At 41.4% G+C, this 23,794-nt stretch overlaps 1 protein-coding gene across 5 annotated transcripts in view; it reads right to left on the bottom strand.

Moving 5' to 3' along the window:
• The window catches only part of LRRC1 (leucine rich repeat containing 1), a 105,547-nt gene that overhangs the window by 54,556 nt on the left and 27,197 nt on the right, over positions 1-23,794 (bottom strand). For all 5 annotated transcript variants that reach the window (XM_030037458.1, XM_030037459.1, XM_030037460.1 and 2 more), the window contains exons 3-5: positions 20,213-20,291; positions 16,936-17,025; positions 623-679 (exon numbers count right to left, since the gene is read on the bottom strand). In XM_030037458.1, coding sequence (XP_029893318.1) covers positions 623-679; positions 16,936-17,025; positions 20,213-20,291 — 226 coding nt within the window. The remainder of the gene's footprint in view (positions 1-622; positions 680-16,935; positions 17,026-20,212; positions 20,292-23,794) is intronic.

The following is a 23,794-nucleotide window of genomic DNA, read 5'->3' as shown; positions in this document are numbered from 1 at the left end:
AGGATCCCCCAAATATAAGATACCTAATTAACGTTACGAAAGCCCACCAATTCCTCTGCCACAATAAAGCCAGCACAGACACATCTAGGTATCTTTTTTCCCCCCAAATCATGGTGGGTGGAGTCAGACTTCAGACATCAGTAGGCCTAGTTTGTCACCAAGCCTTTGATCTCCAGGTTTTGGAAGCTTTTGTTTACTTAGCTCTGAACACAAAGGCTTACTTAAATGCTATGAAGGTCTAGAGTGGAAATCTCTCAGATCCTATTACCCTACTTTCACAGTTACGAAATTTCAGTATGAGAACAACACAAACCACCACTCCCACTGCTGATCTGCTCATTCAATGCGTGCAGGAAAAATTGTTTGGTGCTGCTGTATTTTATACAGAATATTTTTATAGAGCAAAACCAATTGACACAGACTGCAGGCTCCTGCTACTAACCAAGTACAACTAGAAGTAATGGGTGTAATTTGGGGTTGCTAAAACAATGCTTTATCTTTTACATATTGTCAACTGGCACTGAATATTTTTTCTATCTGTTATTCACTTTCATATGTTAGCAGATTTTAAGAATAAGAACATTTTATGTTAGTATAATGAAACAAATGAAATGTCACTTACTCAGGTAAATATGTCAGCAAATTTTCTCTAAGTTCCAGTGAAGCCAGGTTATAAAGACTAAAAAAAAAAACAAAACAAAACAAAACAAAACACCAAAACCACATTTTAATACAGTCTTACTTTCTTACTTTTTATATTCCACACTTTCAGAAGAAAAATGTGTGTTTACAGAGTTTAAAACAAAATTGCTGTAAACTGATTTTTTTGTTGTTTTAATTCAACTAGACCATCATGTGAAAGGCAGCATACAAAGACTAGAAGTTTTTGCTTGTTTCTCTGTGATACTTCAACATGTTAAAGGTAGAAAGTAAACAGACAAAACACAAATTTCCATTTGTTAAAAGGTCAGTAGTTGCAAGTTACTGAACAGAGCATATTCATAAGAATAGCATTTACTTACTCACTTTCAGAATCTGGCTTGGGCTACCAAAGTTACAGAGCGTCAGGTAAACCCATCACTGTTGTAACAACGGCGTGCTCATTACTGTAAGTGACATTACGCTTCTAAGCGGCTCACTTACTCCATATCCCAGGCTTTTACTAACATCACCATAGCAACATTCAGATTTTTCAGGGGTTTATTTATGACTAAATGGAACACAAGGAGTCAGACATTATCCCAACACTATAATCTGCTCTAATCCTCCAGCGTCCCTGGGAAAAATAAAAATCAGATATGGCGACTGCAAATAAGTAGTCTCCTACAACAGAATATGTTCTGTCCTGGTGTGCAGGGAAGGGGGACAGTGTGCTAGGCCTTAAATAAAATCTAGATTAAAAAAGGAATTCCACTAAATTTGAAACACATGTTAAATCTAAACCCAAAATGTTTCTGTTTGTACACCTTAGGAAAAAAAAAAAAAAACAAACAAAAAAAAAACCAACCAAGCCCGTGTACTTGGATGACATAAAACTGGAATATATGTTTTCACTTCCAACAATACCAACATAGTGAATTACAGGATCATTAGTTAGCCCCAGTAAAAAAAAAGCAGCTGATAACCTCAATAAAACTAAAGAAAAACCTTCATATTGTGACTCCAATACAGCTATCTAAGCAGGGAAAGCAACATAACTGATATAATGAGTTATTAAAGAGGAAGGAAGAGTTTTCATGGATTGACTTTGGATGGTGTCTGAAAAATACACCCTTATTTCAAGCACCTATTTCGTACCGCATTCAGAAAACAGTGAACGAAATCTCACAGGAGCTTTGATTACAGTCTCAGCAGTCATCTCCAGCTTTTAAAATAAGCACATTTTACCCAATGGTTTCTGCATTCCTCCAGAAGAAATACAGTTAAAACATACCATATAGGTGAAGATATTTTAGTAGAAGCCTATTAAAAATTCAATTAAAAGATAAGTGAGAGTAACTCAGTTACTGCCACTCAAAATCATTTGACAGAAACAAGATAGTAAGGAAGCCATCATTCCAACAACACAAGAGAAAACTCTCACATAAAAATTTTTACACTATAAAACACAAGTCAAGATGGCACAAAGTATCCAACATCCTCACGGAAACCAAACCAGTGGAGGGGGAGAGGTGATGGAGAACCGTTTCTCTCCGAGAGGAACGTGGGTTTGCTCTTGCTCACATTGCCACCCACAGACTGCCATTACATTTTTGTTTACAGGTCTTCTAGAAACCTAATCCAATCTTCCTTTGAATGTCACACTTTCTCTTCAAGCTCGTATTAGGTGAGGCCCATGATTCACTTTTATCAAGAGAATACAAAAAGGATGCGCACACCGCCAAGCTGCCTTGTAATCTTGTGTTTACAGTTCACCCCACATCTACTTATCTCCCTCCCCATCACCTTGAAGCGTCGATGAGTAAAATGGTGCAATCTCTTCATTTCTCTTCTTACATCAGACACCACTTTGGCTGTGGTTAAACAGAAATCTTTGTCAGCAAAACCACGTTCAACAGCAAGAACTTGGGAACCACCATCTTAACCAGCCTCATCATACCATTAAACTGGGGCAGGCAAGTGAATCAGCTCAGGAAATCGATCCTGCTTAAAAATAACCCAGCAAAAAGAGTAAGACAGATCCCTAATCCAACACGGAATAAATGCCCTTAAACACCTGGGCCAGTACGACTGCCAAGAAGGTGCAAGGAACGCAGCTGTACTGCCGAAGCGAGCAGTGCTATGAGGACTCACTGGGTAGCGGTGCCCTTGTACCCACCAACAGCTGTCTCTGCATCCGACCGTGCACCTTGCGTTTCAGAGACTGGCTGTGGCCGACTGCAGTCCCAGCCGAGGGTCTCTTCTTATGGGAGTCAGCTACCTACGGGATTACGTTTTCGTCTCTAATGAGACAGCTTTCTGGAGGAGCAATGCTTTATTCTACAGCTATTCTCACCCACAGCATGCTCACAACTATAACTCTACCCTGGAACAAACCAAAGACACTGCCCTCCGCCCCTTTAATCTATCCTTTCTCTTCTTCCAAGGTCTTGACTCCAAACCCAATGTAAGCAGACCCCAATAGGCAAAATGAAGCTTCCCACCAAGTAATGTGAAATAGAGACTAAGCCTATCAAGTTTATACCAGCAAAGCTGCCCCATTAGACTGAAGTATTATGTTTAAGGTGGATCCATCTGAAAGAGAGGCCAGAAAAATCAGAGGAAATTTTTGACTCATTACTCTGAAAATTTCGACTAGTTACAGAAGCAGCTCCCAGCAAACCTATGTGCTGCAGTTTAAAATGGGAAAACGTGGGAGTCATCATATAAAATAGCATCATATAAAAGGCATGCTGATGTATTGAAGCACCAAGCTCCGATACAGAGCAGAGGTATAGCTCTTCCTTAAATTTACAACGTGTTAAGAACCTGTTGGTATGTTCACTAACATTTTTCTGGTTTTAAGAATGTTAAGAAACAGGATTCTTAGTCATTTGCAAGAAAAATCCTACACTTCTTGCTATTTTTCAAATGTGTTTCCTGATTTCATAATACATTCTCTCCAGAAAGTGTTAATTCTTCCTCTTATCAACTACAAATAGAGATTTTTCACAATATACTAAATGAAATAATTTCTTTTCCCTCTGCCTTTAATTTTACAGGTGCACTGTTAGTCAAGAGTCTTTCTGAAGTCTCTGAAAGGAACTAAAGGAAGCCATGCCTTAATGATTTCAGAGTCTTTCCTTAACCCCAATCTTCATCTATGAGAGAAAACCAGTCATGGGGGGGGATTAGCTGTTTCAATCCATAAAACACAAAGGCAACAGCAACTTAGTCTACTCAGACAGGAGAGATAGTTCCATCAGCGGCTGTTCACCAACTGCATTTAGAAACCATAGAGCATTGCAGGCTGCTCTCCAAACACAGGCAAAGGGTCCTCACTCCCCCCCCAAAAAAACAACAGAAAATGTACAAGCAAAATGTCACCTATATTGTAAAGGAGAAAGAAAAAAAACAAGAAAAAACAAGAAAAAACCCTAAGTGCTTTTCCAAGACTACTATCGTAAGAAGCTATTTCACAGAAGCTTGTAAAAAGCATTAATATTGTAATAATTCTCACCACAAAAGCTACCACACACACCTCAAACACTGAGCATGTGTGTGATTACTGAGTACAAGGCAACAGCCAAACTAGGAGGAGGATGCAGTAACTGAAATAATTACAAAGTTTTCCATCTCAGCATTCCAGATGATTTCTGCTGTAAGGGTGGAATCAAGACGAATTTAAAGGTACAACATGGCTAAAAATGTCATTTTCAGTACATACCAGACACACTTTTTCAGTGCTCTACCTAAAGTAAATGTAGATATTGTTATTCATCATGTGAGCTAGAAGAACGAAGAGTGTGAAATCAGTAATTGAGAACAAAACTAATAGCAACAAAGTTGTCCATAAATGCTGGAAGTGTCTTTCGTGAGCATTCCTGTCAGGATTCGAAAGAGAAACTCGCAATCCAACACTGTCTACAGATTGGGAACACCACAAATACTCCTTCAATTCAGCCGCAGTAGTCTCCTCCAAAATAAAGGTAAGACTAGAACCAGCCACTAAGATTGGAATCAAAGCACCTTCTTCTTCTTGTTCCAAAGCAAGTCAGTTTTAGTTTGGATTAATTACAGAGAGATTATCAGTAGCAACATGCCTTACAAAACAACCATTTCAAAAGCAGAAGACTCTCTGGACAACAGCAATTCACTGCAATAGGTAAAACAATCTCAACTGTAGTTTTTAAGAAAAAAAAAACCAACAAGAAAAGAAAAAAGAGATGGAGAGACATAGACATGTTCCCTAGTTACCTTGGATGAAATTACATTTTCAGTGTACCACATACATTAAATATACTCTGTCTTGTAAAGTTATAAAATACAAAACTGAGATGAGTTATCCTAGTGTATTAACTTTGTCAGGGAGAGCTGCATCATCCCCCTATTCAAGGGGCCAGAAAGTCAGCCTTAAGAGTGACAATAGACTACACTATATATGCCATTTTTATCCCAGCCCCATTTATATCCCAGTCCCTGCAATAGGACTGGGAGCACCCAAGCCCTTGGGGTACATCAGCAAAGGCTTCTGAGGAAAGCACTGGGAAGCACAGCAAGACATACGCTATTTTCTTGTGAAAATGAAGTTAAAAATACAAAGGCGGAAAGAGAAATGTGGAAAAAGCTAGGAGAAACTGAAGACAGCTGATAAAAGGACTAATATAAAAGCTAAAGGTGCTCACTCAATAAAAACTGGACAACAGCCTTCTCTTATTTGAGTAATAAGTCACACATTTTGACCTTATGTCAAGAGCACCACACAGCTGAGCACGCAAGAAAAGAAGTCAGCCTTTGGGAAACAAGAAAGCAATGTTGGAAGAGATGAAGATCTAAAGCAACCGCAGAAATGCAGGGCCCCATCTGCATCCTTTCCAGCAAGTTTCAGCTGATTAGGGGAATGTAAAATCCCCAAAGTCATTTTTCCTCACGTTTGTAAGACTGCAAGAAGAAGGGAAAGACAAGGACAATGGGCATGGTCCCCATATTTATACAGAACAAGGGAAGGTCCTACACAATAACGATGGCTAAGGTGAGAACACAGTACAGATTCTGAATTTGGTCTGGTATTACATTTTTTATACAGCACTAGCGATGGCTACAGAACACAGTCCAAGGATGCAGCATATGGAAATGGGACATTAAGACCACATCGTGGCTATTTCCACCAGTGCCAAAGGACTTCAGTTTTCTGGGCCAGCATCTGAAGATTATTGTTACTTTGATAACACCTGCCCCTGCATCTCTACACAGCATGTACACTTTGAAACATTAATCGTGACACTAGACTGGGAAGGAAGGGAGTTTAAACTAGGCAACTAATTTTCTTTTTTGTGCAGAAAAGGAACATGCCAGTTTTTCTGTCTATCAAAGGTCTTCCAAGAGATGAGAAGGTAACTGTGGCACTCTGACAACAGCATACAAAATGTGTGAAACTAGCCATATTTAAATAAATCACAGCCCATCCCCACTGCTCAAATAAAACTACCAGTAACATGTACAACCCTGCCCCAGGACACACCAGTTAGGTGACTAGTCACTCATCTGACAGGATCCTATTAAGCTACTCCCATCCCACAAGGCTTCTACCTGCAGACTGACAATTCATTAAGAACCTGACATTTAGCAGCTTTTTTTCCCTAAGGAAATGACAGGGTTAATCAGTCACCAGCCAGCTCTCAAAATGCCACTTATTCAGACCATACGTATTTGAAGGTACAGCATATACCTTTGGGATAGGCTCCTGTTCCAAGTTACTCCAAAAAGAAGCCTCTTGCTCTCACCCTCTCTTCATTGACTGTATCATTGACTGCAGAAAGAGCCTGAAAAGACCAGTTTCCAAACTCCAAGCCCTATGCCAATCACATCCTGGGCTGCACCAAAAGACGCATGGCCAGCAGGTTGAGGGAGGGGATTCTGTCCCTCTGCCCCGCTCTGGTGAGACCCCACCTGGGGTCCTGCATCCAGCTCTGGGGTCCTCAGCCCAGGAAAGACACGGACCTGTTGGAGCGGGTCCAGAGGAGGCCACAAAAATGATCAGAGGGCTGGAGCACCTCTCCTGCGAAGACAGGCTGAGAGAGTTGGGGTTGTTCAGCCTGGAGAAGAGAAGGCTCCGTGGAGACCTTATTGCGGCCTTTCAGCACTTAAAGGGGGCTTATAAGAAAGACGGAGAGAGACGTTTTACCACAGCCTGTAGTGACAGAACAAGGGACAATGTTTTTAAACTGAAAGAGGGTGGGTTTAGGTTGGATATAAGGAAGAAATTTTTTACGATGAGAGTGGTGAGACACTGGCACAGGTTACCCAGAGAGGTGGTAGGTGCCCCAACCCTAGAAACACTCAAGGTCAGGTTGGATGGGGGTTTGAGCAACTAGATCTAGTGAAAGATGTCTCTGCCCACAAAGGAGGGCTGGATTAGGTGATCTTTGGAGGTCTGCAGTGGTGTAAGCCCAGACAGCAACAAAGCACCACAAGGCCACTTGCTCACTCCTGCCCCACCAGTGGGATGAGGAGAAAATATAAAGAAAAGCTCGTGGGTCGAGACAAGGACAGGGAGGGATCACTCACCACTTACGGTCATGGGCAAAAGACAGGCTCAACTTGGGGAAGAAACAAAATCAATTTAATTTACTACCAATTAAATCAAAACAAGGATAATGAGAAGTAAAACCAAACCTTAGAACACCTTCCCCCACCCCTCCCTCCTTCCCAGCTCAACCCCACTCCCTGTTCTCTCTCCCTCCTCCCCCCGGCGGCGCAGGGGGACGGGGAATGGGGGTTGGGGTCCGTTCCTCACACCTTGTCTCTGCCGCTCCTTCCTCCTCAGGGGAGGACTCCTCACTCGTCCCCTGCTCCACCGTGGGGTCCCTCCCACGGGAGACAGTCCTTCACGAACTGCTCCAACGTGAGGCCTTCCCATGGGCTGCAGTCCTCCAGGCACAGCCTGCTCCAGCGCGGGCTTTCCCCTGGAGTCCCGGCCATCCTGGGGGGCATCCAGCCCCCTGCTCCGGCGTGGGCTCCTCTCTCCCCGGGCTGCAGGTGGGCATCTGCTCCCCCGCTCCCCTCCGTGGGCTGGGGGGGGACAGCCTGCCGTCTGGTCTCCCCACGGGCTGCGGGGGCATCCCCTCCTCCCCCGCTCCTCCTCCCCTCCTTCCTCACTCCCCTCGTATCCGCACAGGGGTTCCTCTCCCATCCCGATCCCCCCACTCACTGCAGGTTCCCCTTCTCAAGGCTGTTCTCCCAGAGGCGCTACCGCCGTCGCTGACGGGCTCGGCCTGGGCCAGCGGCGGGTCCGACTCGGAGCCGGGGAAGCTTCTGGCAGCTTCTCACAGGAGCCAGCCCTGCGGCCCCTCCCCGCTACCAAAACCCCGCCACACAAACCCAAAACAAAGTCCCTTCCAACCCAAACCGTTCTATGATTCTATGAAATTAGGTGCTTAAAACTGGGGTGGTTTCAAGAGCTTCTGTAGCACGCACCCCTTTCCAGAGTTAACTACAACTCCAGTTCTTCCCCAAGTCTGCCTTATTTCGCCCACACACAGTTACTATACCTGCCGGCACCATATCCTTCCTTAGCGTCTGAAGAACCAGCTCCATGTGGATTTTTGGTGTAACGCAACAAAAGCAATAGTAGCCTTTACAGGGAAGGATTATGCTTCCTGAATTTCCTAAGGGTCTGTTAACATATAACCATGTAGTTTGTGGTCTATACGCTCCCGGTATGCATTTTGCCCTCCTTTTTAAAAGGTTCAACACCACATGCTTATTTTGCTTCCAACTACTGCTTAATGCTGGCATATAATTTGACAAAGTTATCATAAAGAACCTGAAAATTCATACCCATTATATGGTAACCTACAAATAGTACAGAATTGCAGCTAGTTTCCTTTTCTGAAGAAGATTATTTCTCCAAAAAAGTCTAGCTTAAGCTTAAAGCATTTTTTAATTTTTTTTTTTCTCCCCCCCTCCCCCCCAAGCTTTAACCAGTCTCCTGCCTCTTTGTTTGGTTACCCTTTGGTTATGGAAACCTGTTTTACAGTGTGAATGATAAAGAAGAGCACTAATAAATTTTTGTAAGATTAATCCAGTAGAATTTAAAGAGAGAGACTGTATGCCCATACCATTCAACAGGGGAGAGCAATTTTTTCAAATTCTTAGCTACTGAATCCCAGAAATTCTTATGTGAACCAGAAGCTACAGGAAGTGTTAATTTCCTAAATGAGGACACTTATCTATTTCAAAGCAAACCATCTTCACAGACGTGAAGTCCTACGGTTCTACCTTGGAACATAAGGGATGCTGTAAAAACAACTGCAAAGCAAGATAACTAGATTTAGTTTTGATGAAACTGTTATTATGTCTCACCAGTATTGTTAAAGACCATTCTTCCAGAAGTCATCTTTGAGAGCATTCCCCCTCCTCCTTTTCTGGAGGCAAAGCAACTTGAAGTAACTTGCATCTAAGTTAAACACTATTCTTTCCTCTCAAGTTTAGGTGTATAATGTGCAAGGGAAAGGCACGTGAGGCTTTCCTTAGCAGTCCACTTCTGGAGATTGACAAGCAGGACAGTATTCTAGTAAGAAAATCTGAAAGTAAGGATTATGTTCCTAATACTTGCCATTTTCTACAGAGCTGGGAGAAGTGCACACAAATTACAGGGGGGAAAAATACCCCTTCCTTGGAAGACTGATTTTAATAGGCACAAAAGAAAGTAAACCGGTAATTTTGTTATCCCAGACTTAAACAGCAAAGACACTGAAAGCCAGAGGAAGAGCATCTGCACAGTCAGTTACTTGAACTGAATTGTCAATACCATTAATTAGCTTGTAAAAAGCTACAGATCTTCCACAAGTGAAAACAGAAGGATAAAAAACATTAGGATCTTATCAGTCACTAACTGAAGGAAAGACTAAACAGATGACCAGTACTATAAGTCACATCCAAATTTTAAAAACAGAGGAAAGTTCTACAGTCTATGGCCAAGGAATTCCCTAAATATGTAACAGATGTATTCTAAGCTGCTAATTAAGACTAGTATTCTACCTAAGCTTGGTTTTCAAGTTACTGAAATCAGTTCTACTCTCTCCCTCCCTCACACACAGCATGCAGCATGGTCCAAAAAAATTGACAGGAACACTGAACTCCCTATGACCTTCAAAAGGCATCATTAAGAAGAAGAGAGAGATTTGTAATTACAGCTCAGCCTGTTCACTTTTGAATGCTTTAACTGAACATTCTCCAATTTGCTTATCAAGATTACTGAAGCAGGTTGGGGAAGCTAAGCCAATCCACTATTACAACAAGATTTCATTTTCAAAATATCTTCCATTCCACTCATGCAACGTCAATCTTCAATGACAACTAAAAAATGGGATTAATTTCTTTCAAAAAAATATTGCTAAATATATGTTAAATATTTCTTCCTTGTGTAACATACAAGATGCAACATCTCTTATTTAAAGGCCAGATGGCACTGCATTCACTCCTACATTGTTAAACAGTGTTCCTGCAATAAACTTTTGAGTTCCCTAACATTCAGTTTTGCCATTCAGCAAAGAGCTGTGCTTAACACTGAATGCTCTACCTACTCAAACTCTGTAAATGTTACTTGTCATGCTAAATTCAGATAAGCCAGAGTGAGAGCTTTTAATACTATTTATATCAGCCTAGCCAGACCACCTACAAACAGTCCTCCTTCTATGTATTTGCAAGATAAGCCTCCCCATCACTTTTGTTGTATCATGTAAGACCATATTTTAATCATTTTAATCGTAATTTATGCTAAACCTTAAAACAGAATTACATTGTCTTGTCCCACACAATTTTAAGAGCATTTTCCATTCCGTGGGATGCTACCAGATGTGTAATCTACACTTTAGGCATCCTAGCATACACTAAGAAAAACACAGTCAAGGACTGGCCCAGGAATCCATTATCAGAATAAGTATGCCATTCTGATCTGCTTCTGGACCATCTGCATTGAGTGCATCATCCTTGCCTTTGAAGACCTTTTATTCTCCAGCTACTCCTATTCAGATCAACATTCAAGATTCTGAGTTCAGAAGTTGCTGAAAACTTCAAAACCTCTAGAATTAAACACACATACATATAAAAAAACACCACGCTCAATGACTTTGTTTCTCTAACACAGAATCTCTGGATATTTGTGGTTCCATGACTCTTGAAAAGTATGCCTATAACAAATCTTTCTGCAAAACAATGCTCCCAAGTGCAGTAACATTTGCTCTACTCTTTTCATTATGTTCACTATCATAATGAAATGCCTATTTTGGCATTCTAGCTGCTAGCTGCAGACGTTAAGAGGAAAATTTATCTGCTTACCTGATAATTCCCTTTCAGTAGTAAGGTCCACAGATCCATTCAGCCTGCTTGCAGCTTGGGGGTAAACCAGACTCATCAGTCACCGGCATAAGAATATCCTTCCCATCTAAAGAAATTCACCCCTCCCCACATCAAAAATTTCTAAAGCTAAAATAAAGCTATTCTACTTTCTTGCATCACGGACTGTGCAGTTCTCTAAAAAAAAAAAAGGGGGGGGGGGGGAGGCGGGGGAGGGGAGGCTGTGAATGATGGGGATAGTACAAATTACGATATTATTATGATCTTTTGTTGAACCCTCAGGATTTGGAGATCGTGTCCAAGTAGGAGACCATCTGTACGTTTCAGGGTGGGGAGAAAAAAATAAAGATTGTGTATGGCAAAGGAAAGCTTTTTTATTTGCCATGCTAGAGTTCAGACAGGGAACTTCCAAAAAACTCTACCTGCCAGTCAGTAATAATCTCACACTTTAAACCTTAGCATCCAAGAAAAAGAGGTAATCTTTACCTTTTCCAGGCACAGACAAGACTTCTGAAAAAATGGTGAAAGCTAAAAACTGGATATGAGTTAGATGCTTGGTGTGCTGACAGGCAGCAGGCCTTAAATCGTAATTTAAAGCACAGTAGTGAATGAAGCTCTGCTTCAGCCGTTAAAGAAACTTGTTGATTTTGTTGTTCCCACAGAGTTTGACAGGTAACTGTCTTTTTCAATTACACATTTCATACTGAAAAGACTGGTTTTTTGGCTAGGGCTGATTCCTTGTGAAGCACCCATCTGAGAGTCCGATGCTAGATTAAACATCAGAGACGCACATAAAAGGCTTTCCAAGAAGGTACCTGGACTTCATTCAAGCCTAAGAACCACAAATAAATAAACAAACATACAAAGCTGACACAATCTCTCTTCTCTTTCTAGACGTTAAGCTATGAGAGCAGTATATGGATCTCTAAGTTCCCAAATCTTTGCTGGTAAAAAGCCAACATCCCAGTGGGCTGGTGGTGGTGGGGAACTAATCCTGAAGCCAACGCTACAGAATGAACACATATGGACAGAGAAGGTGCTGGGGACAGACAGACATTAAATTATTCATACTACTGTAAGGTATGCCCTAGGAAGCCTTACAGACAAACACCCTGATTTACCCAAATACCCCTACATACAAATACTCTGATTTTTGAATTTCAGGAATAAGTCATGCCCTGTGTTTTGGGTGTTACATGAATAAGGAATTACTGAAGAAAAATCCTGGAAACAACTGGAAATTCCTAAATGCTACCCATGCTGGGAGGAACAGGTTATGCTTGCTCATTGGGCAGCTCTACAGACACACACGGTACTGCAGAATAGGCAAGGAAATTAGACTTAACGCTCATTAGACTGAGCAACGCTGTAAAAGACACTCCCACTCACAGCTTAAATTGTGCAACTTGTTTCTCCAAATGGTTCAACTACCCAACAGGACAACTCCTGCTCCAAGCTGCACCCGCCTAATTATTAGCTAAAGTCTCTCACATGCATCAGCATTCACTGTTTTACTCCAGATAGCAACCACATCATGAGTTAAGAGAACACAGGTCACAGAGAAACACAAAAAATAGCACTGGTAATATTAAGACATCTAGTCTGTTATCAAGTCCTCAAGCAGTGTGTCACACATCTTTCTAGTATGCCCCAAAACAATACATGAGCTTAAAAGAGGAATGCTTCATCTAACAAGGGAAAACTTTCAACACATATACCAGCACCGGACAAGCAGATTGAAGTGATTACACAGAAGGAGAAAAGTTGGCTTACACTGAGTATGGCTATGCACAAGCAAGTGGAAAGACAAAAGGTTCAAGGAAGGCCTTGCCTATATTCTTCAAACATCCAGTTGGGACCCTTAAAAATACTCCTGGCAACACAAAGAACAAGAAAAATATAAAAGGTCTGTGCAGAAGAATTCATAACGGCACAGTAAAAACACTAACAGCAGCTCTACATATCAATGGCTTGAACAAGTTCACACTGGCCTGGGACAGTGAACCTGAACATTGGCATTTACCTTATACATCAGACCATGTGAAAAAATGGACTGGATATCTGAATTCATGAAGAAGACACACTTCCACTAACGGTTCACCGCAAGGCAATTCAAGTCTATTATCTGCCATTAGGAAGAACTTCCTAACTAACCTTCAAAGTATTGCTGTTCAGAAAATATTTGCCATTACTTTTGTTGCTTTCCCCATTTAAGACAATAGGGCAAATTTGCAGTGCCACAAGATTTTGAGTAGGTAGCTTTTAAAAAAAAAAAAGGGGCACTACGTACATACTGATCGCTGTACTACATGAAGATGAATTAAGAGATTTCACTGGCTGTATTAGGCAGTTTCCCAGACAAGAGTATAAGACCATAAGAATTTAGGATGCATTTCCGTAAGTTTCCACATACTCTAGCAGCCAGAAGACCAGCAGCAAGCATAGGGAATTCAAGTTTTTCCCCAAACAAGCCCAACTGTAGTAGCATAAATCACCAGTATATATTTGTTTGCTCACTATTTGACAGATCTCACAGAGCACATATGTCCAGCCTATTCCATCAAATAACACTATGGATTATTATCCAAAGCACACAGAAACTCCAGTAAGGCATTTACAAACATATCCATATACCTCTAAGAGCCTTACTTGGAATCTTTAGCCAGAAAGACACAATTAGCATTACCTTCTTTCTAATGCCCAGCATTTTTTGGGTCCCAGCAAGTGCAGAGGGAAGAGAACAGAGAAGGGAACAAAGAGCACAAGCAGGCAACCTTTGGAGAAGCCACAGAGCATTTCACTGCTTTTACCAAACACAAGGCGGTCGGCTGCACCATCAAATTCACTTGCAATAAATGATGAAAATTTTGTGAACTGAAAAAGGGAAGCTGCACTTGTTGGTAGCCAGACTGAAAAAAAATAAAACTATTACTTACAGATCTAATGCTAAAAATTTGATAAAATTCACTCTCGGACGTAAATGACCCATAAGGACTTCAGGTTGCAGTTCTAATTGGCTACAAAAAAGACCTCCCAATAATTTCCAACTGGAACAAGACAGAATCCCTTTCTCTCTGTCACCAACAGACTTCAGGAACAGTTACGTTTTGGGTGGACACCCCATGAGTTTCCCTCACGTTACATTAATATTCTTCCGAGCTGGAAAGCATGCATCTTTAGCCCAAGCTTACCATCGACTTCCCAACTGCCATATTCCTACCTATCGTGAATACCTGATGAGCCAAAGACAACAGCCCCACACATTTGTCTCTGCTTCTTTAAACATAAATCTGATAGAAGAAATTTCTACTAATGAGATTGAATTGTTTTTGTAAAAATACAATATTCATATTCTAGATAGCTAACCTGGGAGCACTTCCCAGATCAAAGCAGGCCTGTCAGACTTTTATTCAAGCCTAGCCCTCCACGAGAACTCACAAAGACCACCAGCACAAGCATATGGCCCTTCCCAAAGCAAGTGAGGACCCCTGGTTTTTAGCTTCAATATTGGGAATCAGGTACAGGCTTTGACGGAGGATGGGTTATGCTGCTCTGCTCTGCAACAGCTCACATAGGGCTGAAATAGCATCACAGCATTTCCCTGGACTGCTTAGGATCAATAATAAGCAAATTTTTACCCTTATTCTTGCACAGGCCCACTTATTGACATCTCTACAAATGCCTGGTATCCCCATTTTAACCAAAGTTGTTTCTAGTCATTTGCTCCAAAACAGAGGCTATCACCACTCACACTACCAAATCGACAGGCAGGACAAGCAAGAAGCCTAAGCCACCGCAGCCAGTGACCTCTCAGGGAAGCCAGCAACCTTCCTCTAGCTACTGTCTGCAAACCAGCAGTCCACCTCATGCTTTGGGAATTGTTTCAGCTTGTCATGTTTCTTGTATTCATTTTCAGAATCCGGCAGGATCCCAAATTTTTGGCCTTGGTTTTCAGTAACCACAAAGTCTGAACAAGCCTGTTCTTAGCTGCCAGTGCTGCAAAAAGCTGCATGAAAACTTTTGTGAACTTTTACAGAAAAGGAAGAATGTCACAAAAGCCCCAGCCCATGCAATTTTTAGGTAAGACTTTGCCATAGTCACTGGGCGCACATTAGCTGTACCTGTTAGTGCTTGTGGAAGGTTTCAAAAGACATTTTCCACTTCTGTTGCTGCTGGAGTGGTGCCAGCTGACAGCTTTCATACCCATGGGAAGTGGCTAAAGCAATGCTGGTCTGAACTTGACTACATTGCAGGAGCTCTTAATAATAAGATCCCTTCTGGAGGACTCCTCTGTTTAGAAACAGTTGGGTTTTATTGTTAGGGACTACGCTGACTCCCCAAAGAATCCATGTTAGAAATATTCCACTTTATGAAAGGATGTCCAGGATTAATAGGCCTCTACTGATACTCATGACTCAACATCTGAGTTACTGTAGCTTTCTGAAGAAAGATGGAAGTGGTTCAGTACACAGCAACTTAGAACAACAGCATAGGTAAGGTAACCATAAAGGTAGGTGCAGATTAAAAAAAAAAAAAGGGGGGGGGGGGGGAGATAGATAGAGAACAATCAGGTGCTGCAAGAAACTTCAAATTCTCTAAAATGGTATGTTTCCCAGCAAAAGTAACAAATAACTTTTCTGAGTTAAAGCACAGATATCTTAAGTTCTGTGAAGACTATTCCTGAAGCTGGAATAGCAAGTTAGACTCTTCAGCCTAGAAAAAAGCACCTGGGGATACAGTAGAAAACCACAAAGGCATCAACGGCAGATCAAGTGCATAAGGATCAGCTGCTCACTGTCTCTTCCAATACTAGGCATCATAGGCAAAGTAGATAGAGCCAGGCTCAAAAAAAACCCCAACAAATCAATGCAATGGGTAATAGACCTGTGGAGCTATTTGCCAGGGGAGAATACTAAAGATGTCTACACAAGCTCAAGGAGAAACTGGACAAGTACACGGAAGAGAGATTCATTATGGGCTACCAATTAGACAAACCAAAATCCAAAGCTCAGGAAATCCTCTGAACCAGAAACAGTCAGGGGATGGAAAGAGGAGTAATCAAACACATGCTTTTCTTATTAATCCTCACTAGGCATCTACTTACTGCAACTGTAGAAGGAAGCTGGGCTAGATGAGTCTTTGATCTGAACCAGCACAGCCATTCTCACATATTCAGGTGAGGAGACATGGAATTACCTCTTCTCCTTTAAATTGGAAGAGATACTCTCCTCTCCACTGAGAGAGATTTCCCTTCTGTAAGTGTGGATGTTCATTTCAGTCAAAAAGAGACAGATAAACAATGTTCACTTTACTCTCCATCTGTCTCCACTTTGGAAGTCTGCCCTTGCAACCCTTCCAGAGTTAACAAACACATCTTAAAAGCTTATCAAATTTCACCTTAAGGGCTGTTCTGTGAGTTTTCATCTCCACAGCTCCCACTGGAGTTTTTTTCAGAACCAGACTGCTTCTATAGTTAGGAACCTTCTAATTTTCACCCTGATCACAGCCAGCTTTTACCCATCTGTTCTTGTGCTAACAATTGTCTGGTTTTGAGCTAAGCTGCAAGCCATCTGACATGTTCACAATAATGGATCAATGGTCTACTACAATGAAGGAAAGCAAAAGGTCAGATCTGCATCACAAAACACCTATTTAATTTTGCAACCAAAATTCCAAGTTACTCCAAATCCCGGAGAACAGAGTCAAAACATACACACACATGCTTCAGATTCTGCATTAGCCTCCTAATGACAAGTGGAAATGCAAAGGGATTTTTCTTAAACAGATCCCTCAAACTGGAAAGAATATAAAAAATAAGTGCAGTCCTGTAAATAACTTTATAGGTATATTACATACAATTATGCAAGTCATGTATACAATAGGCATAACAATAAAGAGAAAACAAATTAAGATAGTAATAAAGTATAAAAAACTTACTTCCCAATGTTTTCAGGTAGTGCTTGCAGAGAGATGTCATTTACTGAAAGACACGTTAGATTCTGTAATTCAGGAAAGCTTTCGGGCAACCTGTGGAGATATTAATTCAAATCAAGGACTTCCAGCAGAAGTATTCACATTCATGTAATACATACTGAAAAAGAGAACATGTAGTGGAAAACAAGAGTCTATTTAGCAAATAGACACAGAGGGAGGCATGCCCAGACTCCAGCATGACTCTCAGAAAATTCTAAGGGACATAGTAAGAAAAAAAACAACCCATGAGTTAAGAGATTTTAAAGTTTCTTCTTTGTCAAAGAACAGGTAATACCCCTGTCTCCTAGACCCTGTCTTCCCTGCCCCCAATTTGCAACTTTAAAAAGCTATAGAGCTTAAGAACATTTAAAGCATTTTAACAAATTTAAAAAATCAAACATATTAAAAAAAAAAAACCCAAATGTTTTTTACTATTATTTTCCTGTATCACCTAGATGGTAAAATAATTAAATTAATTATTTTTATTCAGGCTTCAGCTCCATACATGCTTACAGCATGGCCTTTTCATATTAGCTACTAGGCTGCTCTTCAATTACTGCTTTTTGAAGAAACAGTCTGTTCACTATGAAGACAACGTTCTGCTGTTACAGCATTTCACATTTACTGGTTCACAGCACAGCAGCATGTAATCCCTCCCTTACACTATAAAAAGCAGCCACATGCAAAACACTCCCAAAGTTCCCAAAGCCTTTAGGTCCATCACCCAGTTGGTCTTCTGCAAGGCTCGGCTTCCCCTCCCGCCGATGGATTCCTGTACCACTCCCTGCTTGCTGGCAGCCAGGTTGCACCAAGTAGCTCGGTTTGCAGTTGCACAGGAGACAAGGTGGGGTAAAGGAGCAATGAGGTAGAGGAGGAGAAGCCCCTGGCCCAGCCATCCAACTTCTGCTCGACCCTCAGAGCATGCAATCTAAGCTCAAGCTGTAGCATTTGGTTTGGTTCCTGCTCTCCCCATCACCCAGCTCAAGGCACATGGTATGACCTGCAGTCTACTAGCCGAAAGGAGATGCACACCTACAGGCAAATACAACTGCGCATGATGGGGAAAGGGAAAAAGACAAATTACAATGGGGGGCAAAGGGGGCTTTTCATGTGCTCAGCTCCATACTGCACTCTTTGTCATCTTCTGGACCTTATTAACAGAACATGCTCAATATCTCTACACTGTGAGTGCCACTGTAACTATCCATTACTGTTCAGGCTCTAACAGATTTAAGACTGGAGTTAAATGGGCTGATTACCTTTTGGTCAGCCCTCAAGTGGACAGTTATGGACTAGATGATTGTTGTAGGTCCCTTCCAACTAGAACTGTTCTATTCTATCTAGAGCATATAGTGGACTTCCAGTCTAATCTACAATAAATGAGCCTTTTTATTACCATAAACCTGAAATCATCTGGAAAAATGGTCTGCCAGCCACTTTTAACGCTGCAGGTTCATCAATGATTAAGTTTGACAATAAGGCAACATACTGTATTAGTAGTAGAACACTGACTGGGAAGATCTTCGACTGGCTTTTAAGCTTAGAGGAAATAAGGATGAGAATCAGTGGCTGAAAAAAGTTCCAGGATATCACACAAAAGGAAATCACTACGAGACTTTCCCACTCTGCCTGGGCAAATTAGTGCCAAAACCTACATCCTGTTATATAGGTAAAACTGAAATTCTGGATCTCATCACGGAAAATACTTGGCAACCATGTGTAAACAGCTTCTGGTATCTGTGTTTTCTAACTTAGTAAACTGCTTGGAGTGATGTTTTCCAGGACATGCATACACTTTGGAGCCACTTTATCAAGAATTTTTAGAATTCCCTTAAACTGTCAACAAAGAGTTATGAGATCTATTTCAAGCCCATTAAAAAGCCTTTCAACTCTTTTGTTAATTCCACTCAGCTGTAGCTGTGCATTACAGCTACCGTTTAAGGAAATACATTACTTGGGACGAAGGCCTTATCCAGCACACAAAATAGGGAAGGATAACTAGCGCACTACTACAGACAATTTTGATTTCAATACCACAAGATGCAGCTCTGAGCTTTATGTACTGCACACTGATGACTGGGAAAAAGCTGTTTGGTAACCCTCACCACTTCTGTATCTGAACATCAGTTCAGCCTCAGTTTGCTTTACCAGATTTTTGTGGTGGTGTTATTATCCTCACTATATAAATGGGCTACAGAGGCACAGGGATTAGGATCACAAGTGTCCCTTTAACACTCAGAGATGTGACTTTCCAGAGAACTTAGAACACACTATGGGTGACATTCAGAGCGCTCTTCTGAAGAATCGCAGCTGCACATGTGGGAGAAGCCTGTCTTGCAAAACCACTGGAGCGGCTTAAGATATTACAGACACTCTCCTGTTTGTTAGCACTCCTGCACCCCAGCCAGCCAGCTAATCGTGCAAGTATTCCTAGCCCATCTCAGTGCAAAGCAAAGCCGGTCAGCGAGCGATCGCCCACTGTGAATACTCTGGCTTATGTGACTTGCTCAGCATCACAAAGGAGCTCTGTGGCATGGGCTGCTTTAGGAAACAGTTCTCCAAATAGTATTCAAAGGTCTTAACTAGAAGATCACCTCTTCCTTGCTATCTCCAGCCTCATTTCACTAGATAAATTCAAAATTCTTCAGCAAAAGGAACAGAGAAATGTAAACAAAATTCCTCTTCTATACTAAAAGTGTGCCTAATCCCCACACCCCAGCTCATCAGAACGCAGACTGGCAGCAGCCACTGACATATGCAGTGCATTTTTGCCACATGTTACTGCATGTCACTGTGTCCCAACTGATGGGAGGGTGATGAAACACTAGTCCAAGCTTTAATCATTAGTAAAAGCCATTATCTGCAGCGGCTGATCTAAAGTCTATTCCGAATCGTCAGGCACCTGGGTTTGTGCCAATGCATTTGTGCTAACCATTGCCTTATCTCTCCCAAGTATGAGCATAGTTTTCCTATGCATTTAGGAAGAGGAATGAAAATTACTTGAGACAATCAGATTTACATTTTTCCTGGCTGGCTAGCAAATTTCATCCCCTCCCAGGAAAGATGCACATCACTTTTTAAATCTGAACTTTTGCTGCAGTCCCTGCCAGAGACAGACACCATTGGCAAGATTTCATAGAGATCCTAGATCACAATTTTTAAGGGCTTATTTAAAATTGTAATTGTTACAGCAAGATTGTAATTCTGGTATGGCAAGTACTAAGAAGAAGGTGGAAGTTACCTAGTCAGTGGATTCCCACTGAAATCTGCTACCTGTAGTGCTCTGCAGAATGAGATGCTTTCTGGTATTTCAGGAATATCTGCAGAAGAAAAACAAAGAGAAAAAATTGTCAACAACTGTACTGCATCTACACTGAAATTATTGCCTCATTACATTCAGTAACTTGCTACTGCAAGGAATTATCTTGGTACCTTTCAAGACATTTCAACACGCAAGACTGCTTCACGTCCAAGTACACAGCTGTTGTGGCAGAGCAATTTTGTGCTTTTTCACATCCCATTTCCCCCTCCTGCTCCATGCTCGTCTTCCTGATCCTAGGCTACTCACCTGTCCTTGGACTGATCCTTATCAGCCTCTGCCCATCAAAAAACCAGACCTTCTATATGCTAGGACTGTCCTAAAGAAACAATTAAAATCTGAACCTCTTGTAATTTGATCAATACATGCCCACAATCTGTGCTGGCAAAAAGCACGTGGGCAGGGAAAACAAGGGAAGGAAGAGAACGTGCAAGTCTCTCCACCTGTAACATACACTCACAGGAGCAGAACCAGCCTCCCTCGCACTAAAGCCACGTAATTTGAAAATATTGTTTAAATTGACAGGTCCCAAGTAAGTACCAGTACACTATTTCAGATTGCCAGAAAGTAATCAGAGATATTTGTATGTGAAAATAGGGTTGGTTTTTTTTTCAAGTATCTTCAACGTAACACATTTACCTACTGAAGTTAGGCATGCTATCTTAAAAATACAATTGACTTCTGGGTCTTTTACATCAAGCTGTATTTCCACAAATAGGCTGTGGGTCCTCTGTGTAAGTCCTTGTTTACTGTCATTGAGATCCAGCAAAAATGAAATTAACATGTTTGGTTTCCTTGTTTAGCAACTTAGATTTTTATGATTCATTTTGAAAAGTATTCAAAAAGAAAAAAAGGCAAATCTTAAAGTAAAAATCAGATTTCTGTTTCCAAGGTTTTTCTCCTATTTCCATGTTTTCTACAGAGCATTACACCTACTCCATCTCCTCTTCCTGATGTTCTCATCACAAAGAATACTTCAGGAAATGTCTTCATAGATTTTTCCTCATGCAAGTGGCACCACTGACCTCAGCAGCCATCAGTGAGCTACTTGTTGAAAAGTATTTGGAAATTAGGCCTCCTCCTACCTAGCTGAGTAACTCAGAATTGACTATTTACGTATTTCATTCAGCTCTTCTCCCCAAAAGTGGTGCGATAGAGGGAGGAGGGAGGAGAGTATCTGCTCATCAGGTTCATCTCTTGCCAGGTAATCTGAGCAAATGCATTTCTTTTGAATGATTCCCAGCTCAGAACTGAACCCAGAGCCAGCAAGAACATCTTCCAAACCCACAGGTCACCAGCTGTGAACGATCAATGAAAAGGCGGTAGAGGAGCATCTCCTGGGAACCTTCTTCTGCACGAGTGGGAAGGGCTGCAGGGAAGAAGGGGTACAGGCACCCCCAAATGGGTTTCACTCCATCCCAAGAGGTGCTCCCTCTTGGAATGGCAGCAAACCACTCTTGCCTTATGAACCCCAGTGCTCCCAGTACACTCACCAGGCACAGCTCTGGAAACAGCCGGGGCAGACGGAGAAACGGTTCCTAATGATTACAAGTAGCTCTGGAGTGGTCTAATCACTAACCCCAGAAACACACTGCATATTCAGAAAATATATTCACTGTTACTAAATATCGAAGTAATGAATAAGAAAGGTGAATACCCACAGCGTGCCATATCAAACAACCAAGCTGTGCTTCCACAACAGCAAACAAAGCCACCTAGGTTGAGGTTTGCATGGAGCGGTGTGCGCAGCACAAATAGTTCCCTCAGTACTCTTGGTGAAGGAGAATAAACTACTTTTGAATCTACAGAAACCCTAAGTCCTGTCAACAGCAGTAGTTGTCCCATAAAACGGAATAGGTGACTTTAGAGACTAAGTCCCATCAGAGATATTTTATATGTTCTTACCCACCCACTCCTCCATAACAGCTTTGGTATTTGAGGGGAAACAGTTGATCTTTCCTAGAAATCCAACAGCAATGAGCGAGCAGGGGGTGTCAGGCCAGGGAGCAACCAAGCCTTGTGGTCAGGCTCTTCACACCTCTTCATGGGTTTCACCTCAAGCCTCAGTCCAGCACAACATGCGCCCGTGGCGCAGTCAGCCGGCAGATCCTCCACGAAGAACCTCAGAAGTAGCCATGGAACTACCACAGGAGCCACAGGGCTCCCAAATTCAAATGGGAGACACTTGAACAACCAGCCTATTTCAAAGTGTCACATTCACAAGCGATTCTGCTGACCTTGCTTCAGGAGTCAAAACCTCACACTATTGGTTTCACATGGTAAGGACAAACAGGTCTGAACAGTGCATTTAAGAAACTAAAATGAAAAACAGAAGTTTCATTAAGATGGCCTGATTAAATTATGACCTTAAAGTGATAAATTCTTGAAACACTCAAAGTACTCAAAAACACTTGCCTGTCACCAACACTCCAGAAAGTAAAAGCACTGATGTCATTGCAGGGACATTGTTCTGTCTTGCAGAACAGATGGCAAATAAACTAATACTTCCCCTTTTTTCTTTTTTTTTTTTAAACATTGATGTAGAAGGATTCACTTTTGAAAGGGTGTTCTAAGAAATGCAAACAGTACACAGAAATGGAAACTTTCCCTTTTCCTACAAAGAAATACACATCAACTCAAAACAATATCAAAATTGCATTTACAGACAGCAAAGCTGATGGTTTTACCCATTCCATGATTGAGTACCACCTGTAGAAGACTGAATTTGTACTACAGGATTATTGACGACAGAGATCCTACGTGCACTCAAATAGATGTTGTTACTTCTACCTTGCATTACAGCAACAACAAAACACCAATACGGAGCTCAGCTAACCAGCAGCGAGTAAAGAATGTGTCATCCACCATCTAGTCTTCATACCATCACTCCCTGGATAACTAGCTGGAAAAGTCCTGAAAGGGACATCACTATTTCAAAGCTTCTGAGGACTCAAAATAACTCATTTCTTTGCAGCCAAGCCAGTGTCTGCAACTTTTATATTGCATATCTGTACACACACAACCCTTTCATATACAGATACACACTTTTCTGTGTGAATCATTCTCCCAAATAAAAAAAAACAAACAACCCCCCCCCCCCAAAAAAAAAAAAAAATCAAAGCTCAAGTAGAACTAAGTATACTAATTTGTTTGGGAATAAATATATATACACACACATAAAAATGCAACATATAAAGCAGAAGATAAACTTAAATCCTCAGTAGCAAAGTTTCTGAAACTAATTATGCTACTGATTTCCTCCACCAACATGTAGTTTCATTGCCAAACTGCAAATAATTTCTCTCCTACTTCTGTATGATGGACTACGAAAACCAGAAAAAATGCCTTCTCAGCAAAACTGTTTTGATAAGCTTTTTCTGTTACAAGTCTTGGGTATTATTTCTAAAAGCCAGCAAGTATCTGAGCTAAGTAAAAATTAGTCCAATATAAGACACTACTTGAAATAAGACAGTATAGGCACTGCTTATAGTTTGGATCCATTTG

Source organism: Aquila chrysaetos, chromosome 15 (assembly GCF_900496995.4).
Source record: "Aquila chrysaetos chrysaetos chromosome 15, bAquChr1.4, whole genome shotgun sequence".
NCBI classification, from domain to species: domain Eukaryota; kingdom Metazoa; phylum Chordata; class Aves; order Accipitriformes; family Accipitridae; genus Aquila; species Aquila chrysaetos.
Note: the sequence above shows the minus strand (reverse complement) of the source record. Positions and strands in the feature narration are given on the sequence as shown.